This window comes from Microtus pennsylvanicus, chromosome 16, assembly GCF_037038515.1.
Source record: "Microtus pennsylvanicus isolate mMicPen1 chromosome 16, mMicPen1.hap1, whole genome shotgun sequence".
Classification (NCBI taxonomy): domain Eukaryota; kingdom Metazoa; phylum Chordata; class Mammalia; order Rodentia; family Cricetidae; genus Microtus; species Microtus pennsylvanicus.
This window is the reverse complement of record NC_134594.1, coordinates 36,889,310-36,916,858: the sequence shown is the minus strand read 5'-3', so window position 1 is coordinate 36,916,858 and position 27,549 is coordinate 36,889,310. Positions and strand designations below refer to the sequence as shown.

Genomic DNA, 27,549 nt, shown 5'->3' with positions numbered 1-27,549 from the left:
ACTTCTAGGAAATTATGCAAAAATTATTACTGTTAGATGCAAGACCGTGATTCATTTTGTTGGCAAATGATGCTGGCTCAGTGCTACACACACACACACACACACACACACACACACACACACACACGCACGCACGCACTCTCAAAGCCCCTGTGAATCTCTTTTCTTTAAAGCCTCCTGGGTTCATTCTTACAGGTTCAGCCGAACTGGCCTTGCTTTCCGCCCTCCGGCCCAAATGCGGAGGAGGAACCAGGTATTTGCTATTGGCCTTGCTTCTGCCATTCACCAATAAACATTCACCGAGGAAGAAATGAATTTTGATTTGGGGATGTTGGGATGGTCGAGATAAGTAAACAGTAATCATTATTCACACCAGCTGCTCAAAGACACTCTGGGGAGTCTGTTTTTATCATACAGCCTGGAGGGATACTGCTTGCCTAGGCTACTCCATCGCTCTGCAAGAGCAATAAAGAAGACGGTTGTTTAGGATGTCTTTGTACTGATGTATGTTAAGGAAAACCCACCTTAAGCTTCAGTAAGAAGGGAGTGAAAACCCAGACTTCTCCGTGGCTACTGTGAGGAAACGAGAAGGGAGAGAAGGGGGAAGTTTTCTTTGCGATGTCAGGTTGGGTTGTAATGTTTGAAAATGGTAGCTTTCCTAGATGCCTATTAACCGTTCCATCCTGTGTCCTCCCAGCTGCCAGGCCTGTTCCTATCCCCTCAACACTAAGCTATACAAGCTCAAAATGTAGACACAGAATAGTAACTCATCATTAATGTGGCCAATGAAAAGTTCTACAGGGAAGCATTATACTAGTAGTATAAGAAAAGCTGGAAAGCAAGGTGTGTCGGTACTCTCAGCACGTAGGGGATTGCGGTAGGAGGATGGAGAGGTGAAGGCCTTATAGCCTTGGCCTTATAGCAAGACCTTTCCCTGTCCCCCAAGAATATTATGAAACCTGCTATTTCTTGGAAATCTTATTTCAAAAAAATAGGTAATCCACTTTTCTTATTTCCTATTAAGCAGTTAAGACCCTTTTCAAAACGATAAAAGATCAGACAGTCTCAGTTTAAGAAGGTGATTATCGCTGGATTAGCAAATTTTGAAGGAAAATGTGACACTCCATGTAAGCCACACTCAGTACAGTTGGGTCTAATGGGCTGTGCCGCGCAGCAATATCCAACGTTCTCTGGCTATAATATTAGGCATAAAATGTCTTTATGGGATTATGGTAAGCCTAGCTTACATTTAACTGCTTGGCACTCTTAAAAAACTGCATTAAGTGAGCCGATTTCTAGAAAAATCCAGCACTGCTGAAACCTAGCGGACCAGTGCAAATTTGAACTCGAAAGCACAGGGGACATGCTGAGGCTTTGACACACGCAGATTTGCATGCCCCTTCAGAATCTCTCGCGTGCTGAATATGACTAACTTTTGGCAGGTAAATTGGTATCCACCCTTTAAAAAGCACGAGCAGGAAGCAGATCGGTTTTCCAGAGATCCCATTCGTGTCTGTAGACCTCGCCTTAAAAGCAAGTTTACAACTTCAGAGTCCAATACTTGAGGTGCTTTGGAGAGGGTCTTACTTGGTGGCCCCAGTTTGCCTGCTGCTTACTGTATCGGCCTCAAACTCACTTTAATCTTTCTGCCCCAGTTTTCCCTGTGCTGGGCTGGCATTCCCGTGCCTGGCTCTGCCAATTAACTGTAAATCCAGCATTCCATTTCATGCTGAGGACTGAGCTCTTCAGGGCAGCAGATTCTCAACCGGTCTCCCTGGTTCTGGTTGTTTAACTAGCCTAACGCATACGCTCTGGCACATTTTGGAGTACTGTCCTGTGGAGCTGACACCCTCAAATACTTCTGCAAGAGGCAAGGTATTTGCAGCCCAGTAAAAAAGCTTTTGGAATGACTGGTAGTGATTGGGGTAGGGTTTGGTGGGGGTGGGAGGGGAACAGAGAAGGTGTTGGGAGATAGTAACCAGAATGCATTATAGATTGTATGAAATTAACAAGGAACAAAAGTAATCAATAAAAATACTTAGAAAGAAAAAAATACATCCCAATAGCCTAAATGATCACATTATATAATATCAACTGAGCTTTCCTGGAGTCTGCCCCCATCCCCACATTATGGCTGGTGAAGGTGATTAGTCCACCAGAGGAGATTTTCTATTGACAAGATATAGAGATGTTTCTTAGAAACATTTAGAATGCTTATTAAATATCATCTTGAGGGGAAACTAGAAAAGTCATCGTGTTCTCACAGCGGATGAGCTCATCTGAGAACAGAGATGAGCCCATCTGAAGGAACAGGCTATAAATAATCTCCCCACGGCACGCCAACAAGTGCAGCTCGTTATGTGCTACCGCGAAGCACATTTGTGTTTGCAGCGCTGTCTCCAGGGGGAAGAGGAGCCGGTGCTTTTCCAATTTGGCTCTGCTGTAAGTCTCGAGTGGCTCTGGGGATTCTAGGGTGGGGAGGGCGGAGGAGGAAGGAACGGAGGCAGCATCCTCTGGACATCAGTATTCCAGGCACCCCAGTTCCCGACGTTCCGTACTCCTCGATCAGAGAAGGAACATTTTTTTAAACATATGGGGTTTCTTCATAGAATTTTATTTGAGAAGGTATTTCTGCTGAAGTCGGGTCCCAGCACTAAGAGGCAGAGGCAGGATGCTCTTTGTGAGTTCAAGGTCAGCCAAAGGGACATAATGAGGTCCTGCCTTAAAAACAAACAAACAAACAAACAAATCAAAACAAGACAAATCTTGAAAACCTCCATGAAATCTAACCATAGCATAGGGAATACCACTAACTACCCGTTCTTCTGAAACCCTATTAAACTAGCATCTGTCAAGGGAAGAAAAACTCAAAGGAAGGGAAGCAACAGCACAGGAGTTATGGAAACGATAGAAACAGAATGGAACACGCAGAGAGAGCAATCTAAGTGCTGCTTCTGCTGCCTTCAGACTGGCTGGCAGGGGAGGGACTGCATGAGCAGCATGCTATGTATGAATCGATCCCACAAAAGCCTGCAGTATCAGGGGAGCAGGGAAGGGCTCCGCACAGACTCAGGGCTCAGGCCATTTAGACCAGCTCTCTGCCTGGCTAATCTCCGGCCTGGAACAATCAGGAAGTTTCTTGTCAAATCAGAAATGCTCCTTAGATACATGCTAAACTTCCAAACATTGCCCTCCTGGGTCATCAGACACTGCCGGACAGGCTGACAACTCCTCACCAGACAATTGGAAGCTTCTTTTCTATTGCAATTCACAGGCCGAGAAAAAAAGACCAGGAGATACTTTCGCTTCCAATCTGGTGGCATTCTGGGACAAGAGTGCCCCAGTTTGGCCAGTTTCACAGTGAGGATCCCCATTCATTTGTTCAACTGCACTCAGAGAGTCTGCATTACTTCACGTGGTTGTCTTGGAAACAAATACAACCAAGACTTGTTTACCGGTAATTTATACCTGAGTGATGGCAGTGATACAGAACAGATTTAAATATATAATGTCTTAATACGAATAACAAGGGCTAAGGAGAAAACCAAATCAAGGAAAGTGGATAAAGAGGATGAGAGAAAATGGTAAGAACATGTCTGTTTATCCTTAATAAGGTGGCTAAGGTCTCTCTGAGGAGATAGTATATGTTAAAAAAAAATCCAACCCACAATGTAAGACAGTAAAATAGCCTTTATTATCTGATACTTAATTATTATCAGATGGAAAGAAAAATAAAGAAACTTAAGAGAAAATCATGGGCAGTATAATGTTCAGTAACAATTATTTACAACAGTCAAACCAAAACTTTAAAAGTTTCAGGGAAATAAACCATGCTAGCAATTCTGAAAGTGTAGGAAAAAGTGTGGAGAAATACCTAGAAAAATACATCTCATTAGAAGTGACTCAAGAGGGCTGGAGAGATGGCTCCGAGGCTAAGAGCACTGGCTGCTCTGCCGAAGGACCCAGGTTCAATCCCCAGCACCCACATGGTGGCTCACAACCATCTATAATGAGACCTGGTGCCCTCTTCTGGTGTGCAGGCATACATGCAGGCAGAACACTGTCTACATAATAAATAAACTTTAAAAAAACACTATGTCCTCAGCAGAGCAACAACAGGATGTCCAAGAAGAGTCCCATTGAGTGCAGTGTCGATAGGGTAGCAGATACCAGGGGCCTCGAGCCAAGCCAATAATTCTTTGCAATGAGCACCTGCTTGCAAAGATGTATGGATAAAGAGTTTACAGCGTGACTCACTGTGCCACACTGCAGCTTCCATGAGATTCCCTTCCTTTCTTCCTTTCCCCCCCCTGTTTTCCTCCTTTTTTATCTTAAATTTTATTTTGTTTATTGAAGTCAGGGAGGTTGCAGAGGCAGAGGGCAGATGCAAGGGGACAGGAGACTCATGGGATCAGGATGCATGACATGAAAGACACAAAGAGTAAATAAGAAAGAAAGGAAAGGATAGGAAGAGAAAGGAAAGGAAAGGAAAGGAAAGGAAAGAAGGAAAGGAAAGGAGAGGAAGGAAGGAAGGAAGGAAGGAAGGAAGAAAGAAAGAAGGAAGAAAAAAGTGAAAAGTAGGTACAATCAAGTATCTCCTTGAATGGAATGGATGCAGTTGTTGACCAGACACACAAACACCAGACCAATGCAGGTGAGCTCTACTGACTTCACAGAAGCAGACCATTACGATTTTATGTAGACATTGTTGGGGACAACAGGAAAAAAACATAAGTCCCAGCCCATTTTTAAGCCAGCATAATTCTAATTTCAGACAAAATATTTTTTTTTTTTTTTTTTTTTTTTTTTTGGTTTTTCGAGACAGGGTTTCTCTGTGGTTTTGGAGCCTGTCCTGGAACTAGCTCTTGTAGACCAGGCTGGTCTCGAACTCACAAAGATCCGCCTGCCTCTGCCTCCCGAGTGCTGGGATTAAAGGCGTGCGCCACCACCGCCCGGTTCAGACAAAATATTTTAAGAAAAGAATATGAAAGACCATGTCGACCATGAACATAAATTTATAATCTTAAGCAAGTTATTAAAGTAAAGAATATGAAAAAAGATAATTTATATACCCCAATCAGCTTAGGTTCATACTGGATATGCAAGGATGGTTCAATGTTTTGAAAAATCTATGATGTACTTCACCAATTCATTGACAGATCAAAATAAAATGGCAAAGTTTTTCAGCAATGAAGAAAAGTTCATGTGACAGTATTAAATTATTCATAAACATTACTAGTTATAATAAAGAGAATAATTAGATGTGACATTTAATTAACATCAATCTGAACAGGGAAACTGTAGAAATAGTCTTTCAATACGAGGAATGAGCTAATGATCCCGACCACTGTGGTCTCTAATCTTCACTACTGTATTCAAATCCCCGTCAAATACGAAAGAAACAGAGGGAGAAATCAGAGGCCAGGGACTGGAGAGAAATCAACTGAGCCACTGTACTTTGTAGAAGATGTTATTGTTTAAAAATCCCCCAAAGAATCTTTGTGGCCCATAGACAACTCTTAGAGACCACAGAAGGAATACCAGCAGTATAGTAAAGCGGTGTAAGACCTACTGATGAGGGAGCACAGTGGGGAAGCACTGTCTAGCACCCACAGGAATGGATTTGACCCTCTCCCCCACAGTAGAAGGGTTGAAGGGGAGTTAGCTAGCTTAAGAAGTTAATTATAATTCTTTCTCTTTGGCAGCAAGCAACAAGAAAGCTTTATTACAAAGAATTTAAGGAATCAGGACAGGAAGTCTCTAAGCCTTCAAAAGTCTTACAAAACAGGTGCAACATCTCTAAAGGGAAAACCATAAATCCTTGATTTTTCAAACGGCTTAATAAATGGAAAGACAGACCCTGTTCATGGATAAGAATATTTCATACTGTGAAAATGTCATTCTTCCTAAATTGGTCTGTACACGGATTCAATGAGAATCTTAAGAAAATAAAAATCTGTGAAATTATTTTGCTGTACTTAATAATATGACAAATTTATATACAGGAATAAAAAAACTAGATCTATTCTCTCTCTAGTTTTAATAAAAGTTTTAATTTTTTTTTATCTGATTGAAAAGATTTAGAAAGACTTGACTGTCCAAACACTGGAATGTTTTCTGAAGCTATAGTAATAGTTTTGGAGCAAGAATAGAAACAAGAAATGAACAAGTAAAATAAATATTCCCATGACTGTAAAGCATGGGAAGGAGCGACCTGCAAGGTCAGGGAGTGAAGGAGGCAATTAATTAATTAGCTAATTAATTTTATTATGTTTAATGTTCAATGGCAGTAGTTTATATAGCCACTGTTGTAATGATGAGCTTTGGCATGTTCTGGAATGCTTGCTATTGTCACATTGCTGCTCATAAACCCTCTTGCCCATGTCATCTGCACAGGCTGAAGAATTTCTTTCTCTTTAATTTAAAAGTAATAAAATGGTTGCTATAGGGGGAAATAAGAAAGCAGTCTTTTCTCACATATCTTATAAAGAAATCAACCGACTGATGACAGATGTCTAAAAACCAACACTTTCAACTTTTGGTAGGACTAGCAAATATCTATTAGGCCATGGGTAGAGAAAATTTTGTCTGTTTTTTGAGACAGAGTTTAATGTAACACAGGTTTGCCTTAAACTTGCTACCTAATCAGGTGGGCCTTGAGCAGCTGACCCTTCTGCCTATACCTCCTGGGCACCAGGATTATAGGTAAGCATTACCAGGCCCAGTTGAGGAAGACTCTTACACAAAATTACAGGCAACACTGACCAGAAAAAAAAAGCAACTTGTATTAAATTCAGGTCTTATTGTCACAAAACACATAAGGAAGTGAAGAAAAAGCTGAGTAAAAAATATTTACAATATTTATTTAGGATTCACAATTCATAATATGGAATAATATTACGATGAACTAACCTTGCCAAGGAAAAGCATGAGGAAGAGGAAAGAAAAGCAGAAATATGAAATACGATACAGACATTTCACAGAAGAGGAGACGCAACTAGTTAATAAACACAGAGATATGCTGCCATAGCTCTGCTTAACTAACAAATAGGTTTTTAACGGCATTATGAAATGCTGGGAGTTCTAAGAGCCACAGGGTCCCTGAAAGACTGCTGCTAGGGGAGTATCCTGTGACGACCATGGTGGAAGATGATTGTCATTGTCTCATGAGTGTGAACACACGTGTATTAGCCTCACAAGTCCACCCTCGTGTGCACACCAAAGAGAAACTCTCCAGCCAGGCAGAAGACATGGGCAAGGGTTTACGAGCAGCAATGGAACAAAGGCAAGCGTTCCAAGAACATCCTAATGTCCATCATTACAGACGTGGCAATAGGAGCTACTGCATTTGCTTAGTAGAGTAGACAGTGGAATTCAAAACCACACAAACATGAGCAGAGGGTACAAACGAGTCAGTTCCTATTCATGTCAAACAGTGACATGTCTCAAGTAATTGAAACATGCTATATGGGTCAGGCGGAATAGTGTCTGATCTCAAGAACACACATTAGACAGTTAACTGATCCTAAATCATGCTGTAACTACATAGGGAGAATGAAGGGAAGAATGTGGGCATATTTATGGGCAGAGTGTGATAAAGATACATCCAAATTTTCTTCCTTCCTTCTTTTACTCTTAGACAGGACTTCTCTGTGTAGCCCAAGCTGTCCTGGAACTCACTCTGCACACCAGGGTGGCCTCAAACTCATAGAATAGAGAGCCACCTGCCTCTGCCTCCTGAGTGCTGGGACTATTGGAATGTGCCCTCACCACCTGGTCTGATAAATCTCAATATTTTATAGTTGAAACTACAGATGGTTATTTGAAATAAAACCCAAGAACCTACAAGCATTTTATTTAGAGATACATATGTAAACACCTGAAGTACCGATCAAGGAGCTAGAGCGGACTGTTTCCAGAGTGGAGCAAGATGCAGGCATGTGCGGTACACACATTACAATACACAGTTTTGTACATTATAATAGAGCAGGGTGTGGGGGTCAAGGGATGATGAATACGGTCGCTGCCACTTCCACGAATATATGCAAACACATTTTGATTAATGTGCAAATACATTATACCAAAACACATGACATGTATCACAAATATATTAAATACATCGGGTAAGAATGCACAGGTACAAAGACAGTCTCCCCATTTGTACCAGATGGATGAGACACAGCTAAGTAGACAGATGGGGCTTCTAGAGAAGACATTCTGGCCCCGTGGGGTACAGCAGAGCAATAGCAAAATCTGTAAGGCCACGCACAATGCCAAATCTCTTCATTTCAGACTCAGAAAAATAAGGATGAGTAAAACAAAACTAGCTATTATCCTCATAATGCAAAGTGGATTAAGACAAACCTGCAGGTCTCCAGGCCAGAAGGCTTTCTGCCACAGCCCCTAGGAGGTGAAAGGCCAGGGGGTGGACTAACTTTCGGGCTCCTGAAGGCAATCCTGCGATAGGAGCCTGGTACCCAGCTAAGGAAGAGACAGATGCCTTAACATTCCGTGGGCAAACTCGAGCGAGCCTCATGATGCACCCACCTACCTGTACTGCTCGGGAAATAAGCTCTCGTGTGAGCATGTGTCTGCTCTCCCATCTCCGCTGACTTACACGACTCTCTAAGGACCAGACAAGGCTTATTAAAATCAGACGGGGCAGGATTAGGTGGGTATCGAATTGCCTAATTCTGGGCCTTGCATGAAGCAGAGATACAGCGTTATCATTTGTTGCCAGCACTGAGATTAACGTTGTCAATATATGCAGTATTTACATAGGGCATGTTTGCGTTAGGCTCAAAAGACAGGGAAACAGACATGGTGGCGGTGGAGGGGATGGAGACGTGTTGATGGGCCTGTAGTTACTACCCTCTTCATGAAAACAATGTTCTATATGCTTTCCTCAATCACTTGGAATGGAATACTTCTGAAAATGATCTAGACTTGCACTAATCAAAGTAGCCCACCAAATGGTGGCACAGTTATCAGCTAGGCGTGGCACAAAAATGCAGGGGTTCAAGCTCCGCCGAGAGATACGGAATTCGAGCCTTCACCTTAGTTCCCCGGCGACACATAAACATGTTAAAGGTTCAGAAGCCTTTTCTGCTTTCCTGGCAAAATTGGAACCTTATCTGTAATTTTATCTGGAAAGGAAAGCTCTGCAAATGACCAATAACATCTTGAAAGAAGTAATGATAAGTGAGTTATGATAGCCTAAAATAAAGATCAAGAAAAATCACCTGGGAGGCAAGATAAGAACAGTAATAAACACTGAATGATCAAAGTGAGAATTATATTTCTTACGTAATAGTATTCATTGCAATCACACATATTGTGGTGAGGGGACTCTGGGTAACTTGGGGCTGCTTAAGGGGAAATCTAGTGGTCTGCCCCAGGCATAAGGCATCAGTTGCTTAGGCCTGTTACCTGATCACGCATTCCCCAACACTGTGCTATCCGTGTTCTCTTCAAAGAAAAATGAAATACAAAAATGTGACCCCATGTAACTGGGCGATGGGCCATAGCAACACCCACTACTGAAAATGAACCAGCGCACAGGAGGAAAAGGGTCTGCCTAAAAGCCTGCACGAACCATGCAAGGACATAAGGCTGCCATTTATTGGACATGCAGGCACCACATGGCACACGCCAGAAAAATCGTCCCCCAGGTGCACTCACCTCGAGGAAAGGCTTGGTTTCCCGCTCTTGCTGCAGCTGGTGTAGATTCCCGGGCCATCGTCGAAGAAGCTCCCGAGTGCCAACTTCTGTCTGATAGACTCTCTCTCATTTTTTTGTGCCTAAAATTTCGAGAGGAAAAAAAAAAGAAGTGCTGATCAGTAGGCAGACACATCACACGCATAGGCCATCCACCTTGGACTGTAACATTAGACAAGAAATAAGTGGGCGGCAGTCCAGAGAGGTTTCAATTCTTAAAAGCTGAAATGAAACCAGTCTCTTCTGGCTCCAAGTCCAGTTCTTTGGTGCCTTTTGTGATCTCTAGGTTAGGTGATCACTGTGGTGCCAATCCATCTCCCTGGGCTAGCTGGAGTTGGTTTGTAACCGCCGTCTTAGTTCTTTCTAGTCAGGGCTGACCAACAGTTTCTCCTAAATTCAATCACTCTGGTCCCAAATGAAGCTTGTCCCCAGCTCGTTCCTTCTCTGTCCCTTGTACGTCTCTTTAGCCCACACCCTCGATCACAAGAATAATAGCTCATTCAGCCATGCACACTGGGTTCTGTGAACTGGCTGATGTCACAGCCTACAAACACCACCAGTGCCATATCTGCCTGGCTTGGGCTTACGGCTTTGCTGGGTATAACTCTCTCTGCCTAGGAGTTTGCCTCCTGTTACCAGAATATGTATGAGCACGGATGTAATGCCTGTGATAGCTGGAGAGCCGTAATTGGCCCCATCGGTCTCATCCTTTTGATTCGAAGCATGCCTAGTAAAAAGACTTGAGCAATCGCTACCGTGATCATTTGGGTATGTTTACAATACTCGGCTTCCTATTAAAAGCCCCATAAAAACTTGCCATGCTGAACTTTTAAGCCCTTTAAACAACGGGGGAGAAGATTAGAAATAATTTCCTTAGTTAAAAAATAGAACTACTACCAAAACAACCAGGAAACCTGAGCTGAGAAGATTTGGGGGTTTCTGTTTCGTGGGATGAAAAGGTTGAGTGGGACCACGAGTCAGGTGCTAAACACTGCTCCCACCCCTGCTGGCTACAGGACTTGGGGGTGCCAGTGTTCTTCCTAGAGATGGTTCTAGGGTCCCATCTGTGCACCCCTGTGTCACAGAGATGAGCTGGACCTCCAATTGGAAGGATGGGCTGACGCATGACTCACTTCACTCCCACGTGAGAGGCAGAAGGCAGCTAGGGTCGCTCTGTCTTAAGCACACGCAGGTCACGTGTGGCTGTCTGCATTTCAATCTAACAATTGGTTAATTAAAATTTAAATTCAGCTCCTTAGTCAATCTGGCCTCATTTCAGGAGCTCAAAAGCCATGGGGATGAGTATTGGATATCATATTGCACAGCACTATAAAATGTGACAATGTAGTATTCTGTAGCGGTTCCCACATCCTGGCTTCAGCAAGCTATGTTAGAACGAACTAGGGCTTTTAAAAGACACGCCCTGGGGTGCTGGATCCAGACACTTAATTTCAGAAGGCTTGAAAATTTGTAACCCAAAGAGAGCTCACCTCTCCTCTCCTGTTCTCCAACACTTTAATTCTTGAACCCCAAAAGCATTCCTCTAACCGACACTCAGCAATGCCATCTACCTCGGCATCAGCCCCGCCCCCCATTTTGGCACATACCAAGATACTATGTAATACCAGGAGCATGTATGTGTGTGTGCAATACATGTGCATGCACACACAATATAGCCACAAAGTGTTTCCACACAGGTATTTCTTACAAGGAAGACGCTGATTTCATTTTGCGTGTTGCCCTGCTCCAACACCGAGCGCTAAGAAAGTCCCCATGAGACTGTCAAGGGAAGCAGGAATGCCTTTTATTTGACTAGCCATTCACAACTGTAGATCTGGCCCCCCATCGAGGCTCCCTGCCTTCTCAAATACAGACCAGCCTGTGACACACACTCCCAACCATCTGCATTTAGCAAAATTTAGCTCAAGTCACTGAGCCTGTGTCTCAACCACAAGTCCTCAGCAGCCAGGAAACTATTAAGAAGAAAAACCAAGAGGTATTGTAATAGTCAACACCTTGCTGGTCCAAAATCAGTCTGGATCTGGAACAGGTGTTGAGGAAGGGCAACACCTACCGCCACTGTACTGTGCGACCGCACCCTTGCTTTCTTGTCCGTCCTTTCTGGAATACACAATGCTACAGATATTGCCATTGGAGGGGGAGGGGGCACAAAAACATATTCCTCCTGTTTCCCTTTCTGGATCTCACTGAACAAAATAAGGCAAACAGAGGGAATACAAATGTTAACGATAATGCTGTTACTTAGATCATTGCTAACAGTTGGTGGTATTTTTCCTCCTCGTCTTTAAAAATTTTGGGGCATATACTGAAGACTTTCCATATAGCACTTCACGCTCTTTGAAAACACACTTTCAAATGATTGCTCACCCATCCCCCCCTCTATGGAGTTTCCCTCTACAGTTAGCCACTTGGGGTTGTGTCAAATTAAAAATAACATCTTTCCATAAATCCCTGCCCACATGTCTGATGATTTCCCAGGGATAAGTTCCTGGAAGTGGGACTGCCAGATCAGCTGTGTGTGAACATTTGTTGAAGCTCCTGACACATCTCGTCACACTGCTCCAAAGAAAAGCTGCTCCAGTTCACATGCCCATCAGCAATGCGAAGTGGGCTTCTGTTGCATGCGGGCTAGCATGCAACGCTTGCCGTTTGCTTTTAGTTTGATAGGCATTGGCATCCTGTTTGCTTCAATTCCTTCCATTTATCAGTGAGAATAAATGCTGAAGTGTTTGTGTGACTGCATTTTCTTTCCTCTGAATTACTTAATCCTAGATTTGTTTATTTTTCTACAGTGATCCCAGAGTTTAAAATCTGCTGTATTACGGAAATTTGTCCTTTTGACTTTTAGCTGTGATTTGCGGTTAAGCCAATGGTTTGCTTCCTCTGCCATACTGCTGGTGGCTTTTGTGCATGGAAGGTTCTTCTCATTCAGACTGGGAAATGACCTCCATAGATGGCAGAGCGTTAACTGAGAGAGTTCTCAGCAGCTGGCTGGTGGCAAGGTGGCCACTGATACATAGTAACGTAATGATTAATCCTCCAATAACTTCCACGTAGAAGATGAGAAACTGCGGGTAACAAAAGGTTGCCCTATTGTTAGGGAGAAGATCTAGGGTTTGAAAATATGCTTCCTGGTTCCAGATCTTCTCTTCTACACGGGAAGAAAAGTGTGTGGGCTACTGGTGGTAGTGGGCACTGTGGTGAAGACATACGGTGAGACTAGAGTTAAATAGATTAACTTCTTCTCTGACCTGGATGTGAATCCTTCCCAGAAACGCACAGAACACTGCATTGCAGGGCATCTATTACCACGAACCAACCGTAAACAGAGATGTTTACAAACACCTTCCCAGCCATTCTCCTCACCGCCACAGGTCAGCTCTTTCGGGAACACCTGATTCCAACTGTTTCAAGTACTCCAATACCACTTACTAGCAAAGCCAGAATCTTCTACCCTCTGAGGAATTCTACCCATAGCCCAGTTGTATCTCACGACTCCCAGAGACCGGAGATGCCCCAGGATGAAGCCATCAGAGAACGAGAGAAGCTAACACAAAATGACACTGTCTGGATGCACTATGGCCAGCAGGGCCACGTCTGCTACCAAAAAACCTTGGGAAACACCCTCTTAAAACAACATTAAAATGTCTAAAATGGATCTTGTTCGCAAGAAGCCAAAGAGCAGCTGAGGAACAGTGGCTCATGACCACAAGACAGAAAAGCTGTTCAAAACCAAGATGGAAGTGAAACCACCCTTAAATGTTAACCCTTCATCAGCCTCAGGAAGTTTTGTCCCTGGCTGTAACTTCATTCCTTACTGCCACACACTGGGTCTGGGCAGGGAAGACTTACAATGGCCTTCACGTGTGTCGTGCAAGCTACAGGGGCACTTACACAGTGCTGTGCAAGCTACACAGCACTTAGACTCCTTTCTCGGTGTGAAATAGATCTACCGCAATTCCCTAAGTGTGGGAGGAAGAGCACTTCCTAAAGGAAATAACAGAACGTTCTGCTAGCGTAGACGTTATCTACTCGAAACCCAGCGGTCTCCAGATCTTTTCTACGCTGTTTTCGGGGCACAGCATGAACCCATCCCTCATAGTAACACAACTATATCATTCCTGCATTCTCTCCTAGGTTCCTCCTTATATGAATTCTTTGTTATATACACACAACCTCGCCTAAAAATTCCAGGACCTAGTGGGCAGGAGCCGCACAGAAATGCTGTGGAATGATGTTGCCGGCGCTAGAGAAGGACTCAGTGCTAAGAGTGCTGACGGCCCGTGAGCCTTGACTGCCCTTTCTCCATTTCCTATGCTGCTACAAACAGAAAGAATCTCTAGCAAAAGCAATGTCATAAATTCGGCGGCTTTCCCTATCAACTCCTTCCACCGTGTTTGAGATTCAAGCCTCAAGGGTTGGGAGGGGGACATCTGTCTGGACAATCTGTATTGCATTAAGTATGACAAATAAAGAATATGAGACTCTAGGCAAACTCTGCATTACTTTATATTGGAGACGCGAACTTGAGAGTTTGCTCTCTGTGTGTGAGTGTGGGGGTATTAGAAGCAATGCCCTACGGATACTTATGACAAGGCTAGCAAGGACAATGGTGTTCACAGAGGAAGAACTTCCTAAGCAATAACACAGGCTGCATCATCTCAGGAGCCACTGGTCTCCCTCGCCCTGTGGGAGTCAGGGTTCCAGGAGCTGCTGAGATATCAGTGGAGACGCCGCATGTGTGCACACACACAAGCGCTCTCTGTAGGTGACATGGTTTTCTCAGTCAGTAATTCTCTAACTTGAATGTGCGTGGCAGCCACCCAGAGGGCTTGTGAAAGCACAGACTATGCTTCTGCTTCAGGCTTGGGCTGGAGCTGAGACGGTGCACGCCTAACAAGCTTCCAGATGCTGCTGTTCTAGGCGCCATGCTGATTCCCCTTCCCCCATGCCCACATCTGTTCCATGCAGCATGTCCAGCCTCTGTAGCTAGGGCCACGTGATCTGCAGCAGGCTGGCCTCCCCCAAGGCCCCGTGAAGATGCCTGTTGGAAGCCATTAAGGATCTTCTTGCCTGAGTGCCATCTATCACCTTGCGGCACCTGGTTCATCACCATTAGCAGCATCCACCAGGGAAGCTAACTGGGATTCTGAAGGTCCCCGTGGAAAAGCGCTCTTTCTTTATAAAATGGCGGTCACTTGTTTCTTTCCTCTGCCTGGAAGACAGCTGGGCTGTAATAACTGGAGGCGGCTCTCCAGGGTGGGCGAGGCTGAGGCTTTGAAAGATCAGGGAGCAGAAGTACAAGGCGTATTTGTTCAGTGGCAAACTTCAGTGACTTTGTTTTAAGTTAAAGAGAAAAGAGAAAACTTGGGTATATGGCCAAATGGCTGATACTTCTTAATTATTTTCTGGCTGAGATAAACCATGGATTTGTAACAAGATCCAAATAGGAAAATAGCATTCTATAAGAAAATACTTTTTCTATAAGAAATACTTTTGAATGCCAAAGTGCATAAATACTCATAGAGTGGAGGTTATTTCAAATTCTTGCACTTTATTGGAGTCCCTGGGAAGCGCTTCTAAATTATGAATGGATACAGTAGTTAAAATGGTACTGGATCTTTCCACAGCACAGCCGGATGGGTATTAAGCCTGGACACTTGGTTTCATTTAGTATCCCCGACATTTTCTATCTCCCTCACTTACACTAAACATTCTACAAAAGGTCACGATGAAATGTCAGCTACAGGGTTCCTGACTTGCCTTTGAAATTTCAGGGCCACACTTGGGAAAGCTGATCTTGAATATCTATTATCCAAGACGAACATCACGGGGTTAAGTTCATCTGTTTTGCCCAAGAATGGCTGACATCAAAAGTGCTGGGCTATTCATTTCTAGGACCAGATGTTTACATTAGTGTAACTGTGCGGGCAGTTTTGAACAATGTCGCTGACTCTCTGCCTTCTCAAGCTATGGGGATACAAGCGTTGCTTATACAAGGGCCCTGACACTGGGATATTCTGACTGGTAAGGACTGGAGCAAGGGTATGTAACAAAAACCTATCATTGTTAGTTCAGTAGCTACTTACAAATGGGAACTTTGGTGATGTGCAACCATCAAATATGACGGCTAGAGGTGTGTAAGCGAAACCCTGAGGGGGTGCAGTTGGCTCCCCACCCTCTGAGCAGCGTCTTCCAAACAGAAGCTGTTGGGAACAGCCTGCACTCATTTCTAGTTCCTAAATGGTGGCTTGCACAGATGACTTCTACACACGGGACAGTGTTATCTGGCAACTCTATTTTTAATAGGTGCCATTTTAGAAGCCTGTAAGCCTATCGCAGTCTTTAAGATCAGCCTCAGGAACACAACAGTCCCAAACACTGCCTGGTTATGAAACGGCCCTGGTCAATTGCCAGGAAGCTGGTGTCTTCAACCCATGGGCAGGATGGACTTGGGATCTGGGAGAGTGGGGACAGGTGGATGACCTGCAAGAGGGTGGGACAGTACCTAGGCCTGAGGATCCAGTGTAGAGACTGATGCTACTTCAGGTTACAGAAACTCTTTGAGGCTCAGGCTCTTTTTCATTTTTTAAGGAGATAATATCTACTTCTCAGGTTGTTTAAACCACTAAAAGACATCTGGGAAGTGTTGGACGTGTCTGATGCACAGAGAAAATGGTAGCCGACAGTTTATTGTGGTACTTGATATTGACATATAAAGGAAGCGTGGACAAGATGGGGAGGCACAGAAAAGGACCAAAAATTAAAATGCTAGAAATATGTGCAACAAGTATATCCATAAAGACAGAAGTGTCTGGCAAAGGCTAACTGGACAAAGGATGTGGACTGGCTGCTAATGGCTCCAGGTTTCTTTGGAGGGAAACAAAATGTCCTTGAACTTGATAGTAGGTTGCACTAGCTTGTGAGTATACTAAAAATAAAGAAGTGTTTTTTTAAAAATATTTATTTATTATGTATAGAATATTCTGTCTGCTTGTATGCCTGCAGGCCAGAAGAGGGCACCAGACCTCATTACAGATGGTTGTGAGCCACCATGTGGTTGCTGGGAATTGAACTCAGGACCTTTGGAAGAGCAGGCAATGCTCTTAACCACTGAGCCATCTCTCTAGCCCTAAAGATGTGTTTTATTTTGAGACAATGTCTCAAAATACATAGCCTTGGCTGGCCTGGAACTTGCTATGCCAATCAGGCTGGCCTTAAACTTGCACTCACAGAGATCTGCCTGCCTCTGCTTCCCAAGAAACAGAGGCATGTGCTACATATTTGTTTGTTTGTTTGTTTGTTTGTCTGAGACAGAGTTTCTCTGTGTAACAGCCCTGGCTGGCCTGGAACTTGCTTTGTAGATCAGGTCGGTCTCAAACTCAATGGAGATTCATCCACCTGCCTCTGTCACCTGCGTGCTGGGATTAAAGGTGTGGACGACCACCGCCCAGGTTTATATTTCAGTTTTAATAAAAATACTATGTTGATCCCCAAAAGAAAAGAGCTAGAGGCCTAAAGAAATTCCTGAGAAGAGAAGCAGAGGAGAAGGAAGGAGGCCATGTCAAGAAAGGGCTGCGTATGGTTTGCTGAACAAGACCCGGAATCATGAGCTGGAGGCTTCATGTTAAGAGCACTGGATCCCTCACTGTGAAGAAAAGGAGATCCTGGTCCCCCGAACGGGAAGAGATTTTCCCCAGGTGGCAGGAGGGCCCAGACTCGGGTGAGAAACAGGGTTCTTCATGCCTCTGAGACAGGGAGTCGCGAGGGTTAATGGAGGTTGCAGCGGCTGCTTTTCCTCAGTAATTGTGTGGGGAGGGGGCAGAGCTTGTCAGGAATGGCAGCTGGCGTTCCTGCTTCTGTTTATTGCAGTTTATCTGAGGCAGTCATTTCCATTCACCTTTGAAAAAAACATGAGGCACAGCTGTGGCTTCACTTTAAATATTTTCCCTTCCAGCCTTTTCATTTTTTTTTTCCGCGGGGTCCTCCCTAATCTTTCACTGTAATTAGATGTAAGACACGAGGGACAACATCTCCGTAGGACAAAGCTGAGCCTGCCAGGTCCTGGGACGGCGCTGGTTATTGTGTGCACAGTGGCCTGGGAACAGAAGGCAAAACCCAGCTTCTCCGGGCTTCGACCAAGCCCGAGCCAGTCTTAGGCGGTGCTGAACCGTTCTCATGACTTCCTCTCGCCTGTCCGCTAATGTTCGTTGAGATATCCCCCACCTCGGCACAGCCTCGGGTAAAAATTTCGGAGGTCCTCATTGGCTGTTTACATTCTTTTAGGCAACACCTATTCATGTAGCATATTTTTCTACGCCTGCCCACCTGGATCCTAAGCTCCTAGGGGAAAGACTCAGCTTCCTTCCAAGACCCCGGTGCACTGTATAAGCGATGAAGAAGAATGTTGACGGATGATGGGGGGGTGAGTGAGGTTGGTGACCATATGCTGAAGGTCTCCTGGTCCCGACACAAGCTGTGTGGTTCTTCCTCTTTTTAAGAGTTATTAATATTTTTATGAGTACGCGTGTTTGCCAGTACGCATGTGTGCCTGGTATCTGAGGAGGCCAGAGGAGAGTGTCAGATCCCTGGGAACTGGCCTTACAGGTCACTGTGAGCTGCCATGTGGGTGCTGGGAGCCACACCTGGGGCCTGTGTGAGGTGTAGGCCGCTGAGCTGCAGCTCCAGCTTCCGTGGGATTCTTGGGCAGCGACTTGGAAGTCCCCTTAGCACAGCAGGAAGTGGTGGGCTACTGGGCTAAGCACGTGCCCTCCACACAGCTAAGATCGCCACGTTTCCTCCCCAGCACTAGGATCTGCTCTCTATTGGGTGTGGCTTGACTCTTGTTATTGAATAAACCAGGTTCTTAATGAAGCCTCTTTCCTACAAGCAGGGCCTTCCCCAAGGAGAAGGGACAGATGCATACGCTTTTCCGCCCTCTGCCTTGGTGAATCTAATTTTAGTCATCGGAAAAGTGACCTTTCCCCCCTGAAGGATCTTTGTCTGCTTTAAAACAGCTCTGTGAAACAAGCCCTATACGCATGTGGTATTTATTAACGTGATGCTCCTGGGCAGCCAGCACTGATTGTCTGCCTGTTTTGATGATGGACTTCAATGATGGAAGAGGTCACAGAAAAGAAAAGAAGATCTCATTTATAAGTATTTTATTCTCTCAATTAGCTATCTGCGTGTATGTTTCAGACATTTATATTTACAATGGTAAATTAATGTAATTTTGGAATAAAACAAATGTATACTTTAGGCACAGGCTCTGATACATTTAACTGATGGATGCAAGGACAAAATACGTGTGAGAGTACCTTTTTTTATGGGTATTTTTTTCATTAGTCAACCAAAGACCAAGAATATTAGAGGAAAAAAAAACTTTGAAAAGGGACATTCCAGGAAAAGTGATTTTTATAACTGTTTTTTTCTCAGCTTTGCACTTTGAAAAAAGGCCTATGCCCCTCTACTTCACTAGAATCTCTTAGTGAAGTTACGCTTTTCCCCCAAGCATAATGAAGCCTTCGCTGTGACCACGAGCATCAGTAACACTGCACAAACGTGAAGGCAAGCCGACGTGGCGAGGAGCCAACTCACGTTTAGGGTACCGAACACGGTACCTACCTCGGAGCACGCCACATGTCTACAAGTTTCACCTGATAGGTTGTTTGTTTTGAACTAACCTGCTAGGTACTATTTCTCCTGAAATCACACATAGCTTTCCTTGCCTCTGCTTCATGGTGGGTGATACTATATTTCGTTGAAGGTGACACCCCAGAGCTCCTTGGGTCCCACATGTCTGCCGCTTTGGCCAGCCCTGTGTCAGGTTGCTAGTGTAGCACTTATTCTGGGCAGCTGGTTCCCTGGCTGATTCTGGGTGGGACCCAAGGACAGTGCTCAGGATTTTATTGTTAGCGAATTAGCAACAGTATACCTTTCATTTTTCCCTTAGTGTGAACTTGACTTTTTTTTTTTTTTTTTAAATCTGAAAAAAAAGAATTGAAAGAAAACTATGACCCGTTCTTTGGCACTGAAAACAGGACACAAGAGACGGACACCCTTGCTCTGCAGGGCTGGGTAAGCGATCTGACTGGTGGCAGAAAGTCCTGAGTGTCTTTTGTAGCCCAGCTTCCGCCAAGTGGGGGAAGGGTGGACGGCTGGGGTTTCAGGACACCAGCTCAACACACTTGAGCACTTAGCCCCTTGGTGGAGAGCAGAAGGGCTGAAAAATTCACAGGGTAATATGGCCCGGTCAGAGACCTCCTGCATATATAAGTTTTACCCACTGGAAAAATAATACAATTATGAAATAATAAGAAAGAAAGCAAATCCCTTAAAGAGCTGCCATGTTCACACATAGTCTTAGGTTTAAGATGGAGATATCACAGCTGACTGTATTGAAGAATGAACATACTAGAACCTTCTTCCTAATTCTCACTCTGGGGGAAAACACTAATGACATCTTTGGTGGATTTTTTTTTTAAAAAAAGATCAGCAAATTTTACTGTTCTGTCAGACGGTAGTCATCAAAATTTACTTCTGAAGGAAAATAAAATCTTTGTTTCCAAGTCCACAATGGAGGTTCCTATTCTTCATGTTGTCCAGCTGTGAACTACACTTGACTTTTGTCAAATAAGAACTGAAGGGCAGTGTGTGTTTGGGTTTCTGTGGACAGACAAGTATATATTTGTAGCTTGGTAGCTTGATTTCATGACCTCACCCATATAACTACGGCTATTTTTACTTGGGCCTGTTATTACTAGACAATCACCACATAAAACATTCCCAAAATATATTTACTGGCTTTCGAAAGAAAAGGCGAGCAGAAAATTCACCTTGTATAGACTGTTTTAAGATCCCAAACTTCTCTGTAAAACTTTCTGTTTTTTTCATTGTTAAAAACAACAAACTTAGATCAGTTAGCCCTACCCAGTAATGTACCTACCTTGTACCAAACTGTTAAAGTATCAATAATTAAAAAGGAATTCCTTTGCACAAAACGCTGCTTAGCAATGAAGTAATAGTAGAATTTCTCTCAACTTCAGAACAGTAACATGTATGGCTTAGCTGTTGGTATAGGAAAGACTATAGGCTGGGAAAATGGGTTACTCTCAGAGCTTGCTGTGGTTAATTCTGTGCATTTGGTTTTTTTTCTTTACCGTGTGTGGAATTTGGCAACTTTCCTCCCACTTAGAAAAACGGTCCAATTGTTTATAAACAAAAGAGCTCCCCCCTTACCTTTTTATAATTCCCCTCCAAATCCAATGGGGATTCTTGGCTGATGACGCCATCCATTCCATCACTGTCCAAATTCATCCTTCAACTCTTTAGAATTTCACTTAAGAAATAGCGTCCCATGAATTCTGACGGGCTGAAGTGCCAACTGCCCAGCACCTTGGTTACCACTCATGCTGGCATGGAGAGCCAGCTAAGCGCCTGGCCTGCGCCTGGTGGCAGTGTCCTTGCCCCCTTCTGCCTCAGACGCTGCCCCGCCCGGCTTGCCTGGCTTCTTTCTCCAGGGCGCTGGGCAGCTGCCTGCTCTCAGGCTCTCTCTCGGTCCCTGACAATCGGCTTGTTGAGAGTCCAGCCTTCCCACCATCTGCTGTCACCTTCCCTGAGTGATCTGGCCCAGATTCTTCTCCACAACACCTTTCCTGCTCCCATAAAGGGACAAGAGAGACACCGAGCTCCAGCCAGCCAGCTGACCCGAGTCCAGTTCAGGGCCCGATGGGAGCTGGAGCTTGGGAAGGCAAGGAACCTACCCTGCAGCCAGTAGACCGTGGGATAAAAATAGATGCGAAAACTTGCAGCCCGAGAGATCCCACTGTGAGCCGAGTCGGCTGCTCCACGCAGAATAAAAACTGTCATTTAGAGTGACCTGTGGGACAGATGTTCACCATTCTTCTTTTTCCCACAGCCACCAGGAACCACTTCATTTCTTTCTTTCTTTTTCTCCCCTTCTCCCAAATGATTTCTTAAAGTGAGAGTAAAAGTTTCATCATCTGGAATGAGTACTAGCCCAAGACTTAAGTTGATTCCTATCCAGAGAAAACCTTCTTTGCCCCAGGAGCTTGGCTTTGTTCTCATAATGTAGGCAAGAGAAAGGGATCCATCAACTTTTCTTTACGATTCAGCCAGTGGCGGGCTTTTCCACAGACGCTCGCTTTCTTTTCTATGGCTCCCTTTACCCTTTTCCCATGGCTTCTGGTTTTGTTTATGGGTTTCGCATGCAGTCAGGGCAAGGACCACAGCTGGACGATGTTTGGCTCAAAGGAGCAGACAAACAGGAGTTCACAGGCACATGCCTGAGCATAAACACACACATCAAATTAATACTTCTATAAACTAAAATATAAATATAGACCATACTTCAAAACAACAGTTTGCAGGAAAAGCCAGCCACAGAGGAACGCAAAGGCCAAGCCTCCACTTAGCAACAGGCCTTACCTTCTGACGTGCTCCCACAGAAAACTGCAAATGTACCAGTCAGTCAATTCTCCAATACGCATTCCCTAGCAACTGCAACATCGTTAAGAACAGTTCTGAAGCGAAATGCCATCCGATACGACCTTGCTTGGCATCTTAACCTCTTCTGACAGGCTCACCTTTAGTTGTTTACCTATTTCTCTCCACAAATATTTTTTAAATTCAATTTGTGTTGGACTTGGGCTATAAACATGTCTCTGTGGGCTTTACGGTAGCACTGCTTCTATCAAGCGAATATTTTCCTCTTGCAGCCCAGATCCAAATCTAAATCCTTTTATTCCATCCTCCTCCCAGCCAACCCTCTCCCCTCCCAAGGGGATGAATAGCCCTTTTGTCAGGTACCACGGAGACAAGTTTCATCTTGTGGACCACACATGCACGGGCTTCCTCCTTTGCTGAGGTCTCCCTGTCTTAGGCAGGTCCAAACCCAAGGACCCTCATACCAGATGGGATCCCCTATTTGCAGGATGGAAGTGTCTTGGATTGTGTGACAATGGTGACCCCTGAGTGTTGGCTAGGGCTGGCGGTCACAGTGCAGAGCAGCCATGGAGATCAGGGCTATGGGGTTAAAGCGATGATCTGCTTTGAATGGTCCTCCGTCTCCTAGTCTGGACAGAGGAGGCGGGGTTGAAACGAAAGAAGCAGGAAGCATACACCTTCTTACACAGCATGTGACCACATGACAATAGCTGTCATTTACCGGGGCCAGCTACCTTACCTGTGCCTCCGACATCTTTAATCATTTCATTAACCCCATGGAGTAAGGATTACTGTGAGCTGCATTAGGGGCACACAGTGATGTGTTCTTTTTTTTTTTTTTTTAAATTTTCGAGACAGGGTTTCTCCATAGCTGTTTTGGTTCCAGTCCTGGAACTAGCTCTTGTAGACCAGGCTGGCCTCGAACTCACAGAGATCCGCCTGCCTCTGCCTCCCAAGTGCTGGGACTAAAGGTGTGCGCCACCACCGCCCGGCTATAGCGATGTTAAATAACGCGCAAGGCATGGTAGCTAGGCAGTAGTCAGGCAGGAATTTGAACCTAGGTCCTCTGCCTTGGTGGCCCCCATTGTAAATGGGTGTGCTACAGCCCCCTACTGGCCGCTCCAGTAAGCAATAAACAGGCATGATGAAAGTGTATTTTTTTAAACAATTAGGACACACTGAAGAGAAATCCAGCGGCCCTCCCTGGTAACCATGTTAGATGCTGAGTTGTTTTGGAAATCATACATCTAGAACCCCCAGCACGCTCTGCCACACACCTCCTCCTGCTGCTGCCCTCATGACCCGGCACACAGTCTGGAAAATCTTCCTCTCTGCTTCACCAAGGCACGCTCAGAGTCACAGTGGCCCCTTTCAGGCAGCTTTTTACCGTTTTAGGCTTTTTTCCCTTCGGACAGGGATTTGCGCTTGTTCATTTGATTCATCCCAAGTGACTGGGACATGGCCTTGCATATGCTAAGTGGTCAGCGCAGAGCTGACACACATGTGAACAGTGAGAAGCACTCACAGCTAACATTAGTGTTTTCCAACCCGTGTTGTCTGTGGGACCCACATGAGTCTGGCCGGAGGAAGGAGGGCAGCCACTTGCCTGGAGGATGTTTATCCTAGCCATTCCCTCAGCCTGCAGGGTAGCTTGGTCAGGAAGACTGTACACACCCTACAAGGTAGAGCCTAGAACTGACTTCTCCATAGCTGGACTCACTTCTAGATCCCCCTCCCCCATTTGAGGTTCAATTTTAGTCTCTTATTCGGGTTCCCATCCTGTCACTAAGCAACCTACAACCAATAATAAACGTGACAAAAGCGATAAACATTTAGAGCTGAGAGGACATTAAGACACACAAAGTTTGAACAATACCTTTTTACCTTCATTTCAACTGGATAACAGTTGAAATAGGAGAACTAAGCTTTTATCATTAATTATATGTACAAATTCTACAAAAAATACATTTGCATTTTGCATGTATATAATACACAATGTATTACTAAAAATGCATTAACTGTATACATGCATACAAACATATAAACACATATGTAAATAATGTTTTCTTTTAGAAACAGGACCCTTGGATCCACCCTGGAAAGTTCTTAGACTGTACAGCAATGATGAGGATGAGCATCGGGAACGCACGAAGGACCTTCCTGGTCCACCGCTCATTTCTCATCGCACGTAAGTCCTGTACTTAGGCAAGCAGCCCCGTGCCACCGCCTGAAGCAGGGACGAGGAAGCTTGCCGGAGTCTCCAGAAGCAGGGCCACTACTCTACAACTCCCTAGATGAGTTCTCAGCACACAGGCTCACTGCCCAAACCCCTTCCGGGTGACCCGACAGTCAGTGTCCTGTCATGCATGACAAAAGCCATCTTGGACACGTTCTAGAGTTTTCTTACTCTAGGTCACTCTTGGAGCAGGGCATCGACAAAGCATAGAGGCCTCTAGAAAACAAACTCTCAGGTCCTGCTGGAGGCCCCCCACATCAGAGGCTGCACGTCTGAAGAGAAAGCCCTGTGATTTCTAAACGCATCTTCCATTTCCAAAGTACTGCTGGGGAGTAGAGGGAAAGGAAATCATCACTTGCTGTCTTTCTTCTGCTTCAGATTGCACTTCCAAACAGGCTGGCAAGACTCTGCTTTTTGTTGCCCGAGATCAACACTGTAATAAATTTCATTTGCAAAAAGTGGTCCTAACGCACACAGAAGTGGACGAAACAAAACCAGCCACCACCTTGGCAGAAAGGAACTGAACATACATGGGGGGCTTTGAAGTACCTACGTAAGCTAAGGCCAACACCGCACGTCCTTCTTGCAGAGAATGGTCTAAAGGGAATTACCCGAGAAGAAGCGAGGCCCAGATACGAATGCTCTCTCTCAGAAAACGTGCTCATGGCCTCTCAGAATCTCTCCCTACCCTGAAATCCAAGACCGCCAAGCCATGCTCTGAACAGCAAGGCGTATTTCTCATGTGATCTAATGCTTTTAAATAATCATTATCAGCCATTGGTGGAAATTATTGACTCTGAGAACCCTGAGTGCATTACTGGGAAATCACTTACGGACTGTCAAAAGCCTCTCCTGTTCAAAGGTGGGAACTCCAGCTAATCGTCTTTAACCCTTCAGCCTTCCAAACCCACCTTTTAACATCCCATTCTACGTTCAGCGCTATAATCTCCTTTCAAATAATTTTTTTTGATGTAAAGCTCATTTGAATTTGGTTAGATTTTCAACAAAGATACTCCCATGGCTAGAAAATCCATGAAAAATTGCAGCGCTTTTTAAATGTAAGTTAAAAACATTAAAATGGTGACATTGGGAGGCTTGGGAACGGGGAGGCAGTACTGGAAGCAGCCAGTATCAAATGTGTTTCCACATCCAAAGAGCAAGGACCACGTTCATAAATCTTCCCGCCAGGCTAAAATCCCGCATACCAGAAACACCTCTGCACTCCTTCTGCCAGCCGACAGCCCAGCTTCCAGGTAGGACCACTAATGCCCTCATTCCATCTCTCTGTGTCCCGCCCCATAATGGTTCTCCTCCACTGACTGCCACTAGGCTTCCCCAGGGCTGCTTTCTGTAGAATGCCAGCAGTTTTGTCAAATTACTTTCTATTTCGGGAGCCTTAGTGGTTTCTGATGCTGCCATACAGTGTGCATCAAAGTTTCAAATTTTCCCCGGTAGAGAGAATATAAATATATAATGGAAAATGGCTCAGTTGGTATATAGCTCTATTAATGCTTCCCTCTGTTTGTGAGACTGTGAGTGCTCATCCAAGATTATGTATTTATATGTGCATCCATATATATATGCATATCTATATATCTATATCTGTATCTCTCTCTATATACACACATCTATATGTATCTATATATATACACACACACACATATATGAACGAATGTGGGGTTTCTACTCTCCAAAAAGCTCTGGTATGGTGACTTTGTACCGCAGCGATGTCCCATCCCCCCCCCCCCCCATCACCACCATCCCTTCCAAGAGAATATAACTGATCTTTGGATTAGAATGAGCTTTAAAACTTTACTTCTTTAGATGGTGACGTCTGACTCATGAAGACAGAGCCCCACAAGAATGCCCTGTGCTACCTGTCTGTGTCTGATGAAGTCCATAGTGGGAGCCCAGCTGACCCTTTGCCATCTTCCCAGCACCTGTCACTTGCCACTTGCCAGTAGTTTTGTGAGGGAGCCCAGAATTAGTCTTTTTCAGACATCTTGGCTTAAAGTAAACATTGATTTATTTATACCCTGAATTACTTTCTCGTTACTGTTACCACCTTCTTAAAAAGGAAACTGTATCTCAAGACGAAGACAAAGCATCTCAGCTCTGTCTACCATGGAAACAAAAACTTTCCAGCTAGGGCAAAATCTACAGACTCATCAAGAAAATTACTTCACTGAAGTTGTATTTAAAACCCTGCAACAAAACCGTGCATTAGAAAGCCTGAAGTGTTGTTTTCTTCCCCTGTGCAGATGAACCCAGGCTTATCCTGGGACCCTAGGATGAACTTCATCTTGATACCTTGTTCTCTCATTCTCTGGAAGGAAGAAGGAAAGGAGCTGGTGCCAATGGGGATAGATGGATTTCTCTGCTTCTGTCAACCATCACACAATCCACCGGAATCTGAGCGTGCACGACTGTTTACTGCTTTCTCTACTGAGAGTCTGAGGGTATCTTGATGAACTACTTACACGGCTCGGCTCCTTAGGCTTAGCATCCGAGACCAAGATATCTTTTGTTTTGTGAGCTGGGCAGGCCACATCCACAACATTTTGCTCCAGAAAACTAAGTGCTCAGGAGGTAGTGAAATTACCCCTCTGTATCGTAAAGGGATGCAGTAAAATGCTGGGGCGAGGGGCAAGTTGAGAGGGCTCAGCAGGGAAAAGTATTTGCTGTCAAGACTGACGACCTGAGTTCACAAGGTGGTGGGGAGAGCCAACCCCCCCCCCGCAAATCGTGCACCATGCCCTCCACCTGTCTCCCACAAGAAAACAGCTAAATACAGAAACACAAAACTTTAGGAAACTTCATGTATTAGCAGAAGCAGCAGCTGGGCTTGGTAGGGTGAGCCTATCATTTCAGCGACCTGGGAGGCTAAGGCACCAGGATCACTAGGCTGCAGTGTTTCAAAGTCAAAACTAAAAAAAGACTGGGGATAGATGACACAGCTCCGCGGAGGGGCAGTAAGTAGCCTTGTACTCGGGAGGCCCTGGGTTTGGTCCTGAGCAGAGGTGCAGGTAGGGAGAGGGACTGAGGAGAAGCGGGGGCGGTGGGAGAAGGGTATTTCCGAGTAAGTGTGGAAGTGCCTGGAGAGAGGC

The 27,549-nt window shown here is 44.7% G+C and overlaps 1 protein-coding gene across 7 annotated transcripts in view; it reads right to left on the bottom strand.

Annotated features, from left to right (window-relative positions):
- Schip1 (schwannomin interacting protein 1) overlaps nucleotides 1–27,549 on the bottom strand; it is a 644,640-nt gene that overhangs the window by 20,782 nt on the left and 596,309 nt on the right. For 5 of the 7 annotated variants that reach the window (XM_075951114.1, XM_075951116.1, XM_075951117.1 and 2 more), the window contains one exon: nucleotides 9,682–9,800. In XM_075951114.1, coding sequence (XP_075807229.1) covers nucleotides 9,682–9,800 — 119 coding nt within the window. Of the gene's footprint in view, nucleotides 1–9,677; nucleotides 9,801–20,979; nucleotides 21,430–27,549 lie in introns of those variants that run through there. The other 2 variants (XM_075951118.1, XM_075951121.1) reach the window with 2 other exon arrangements.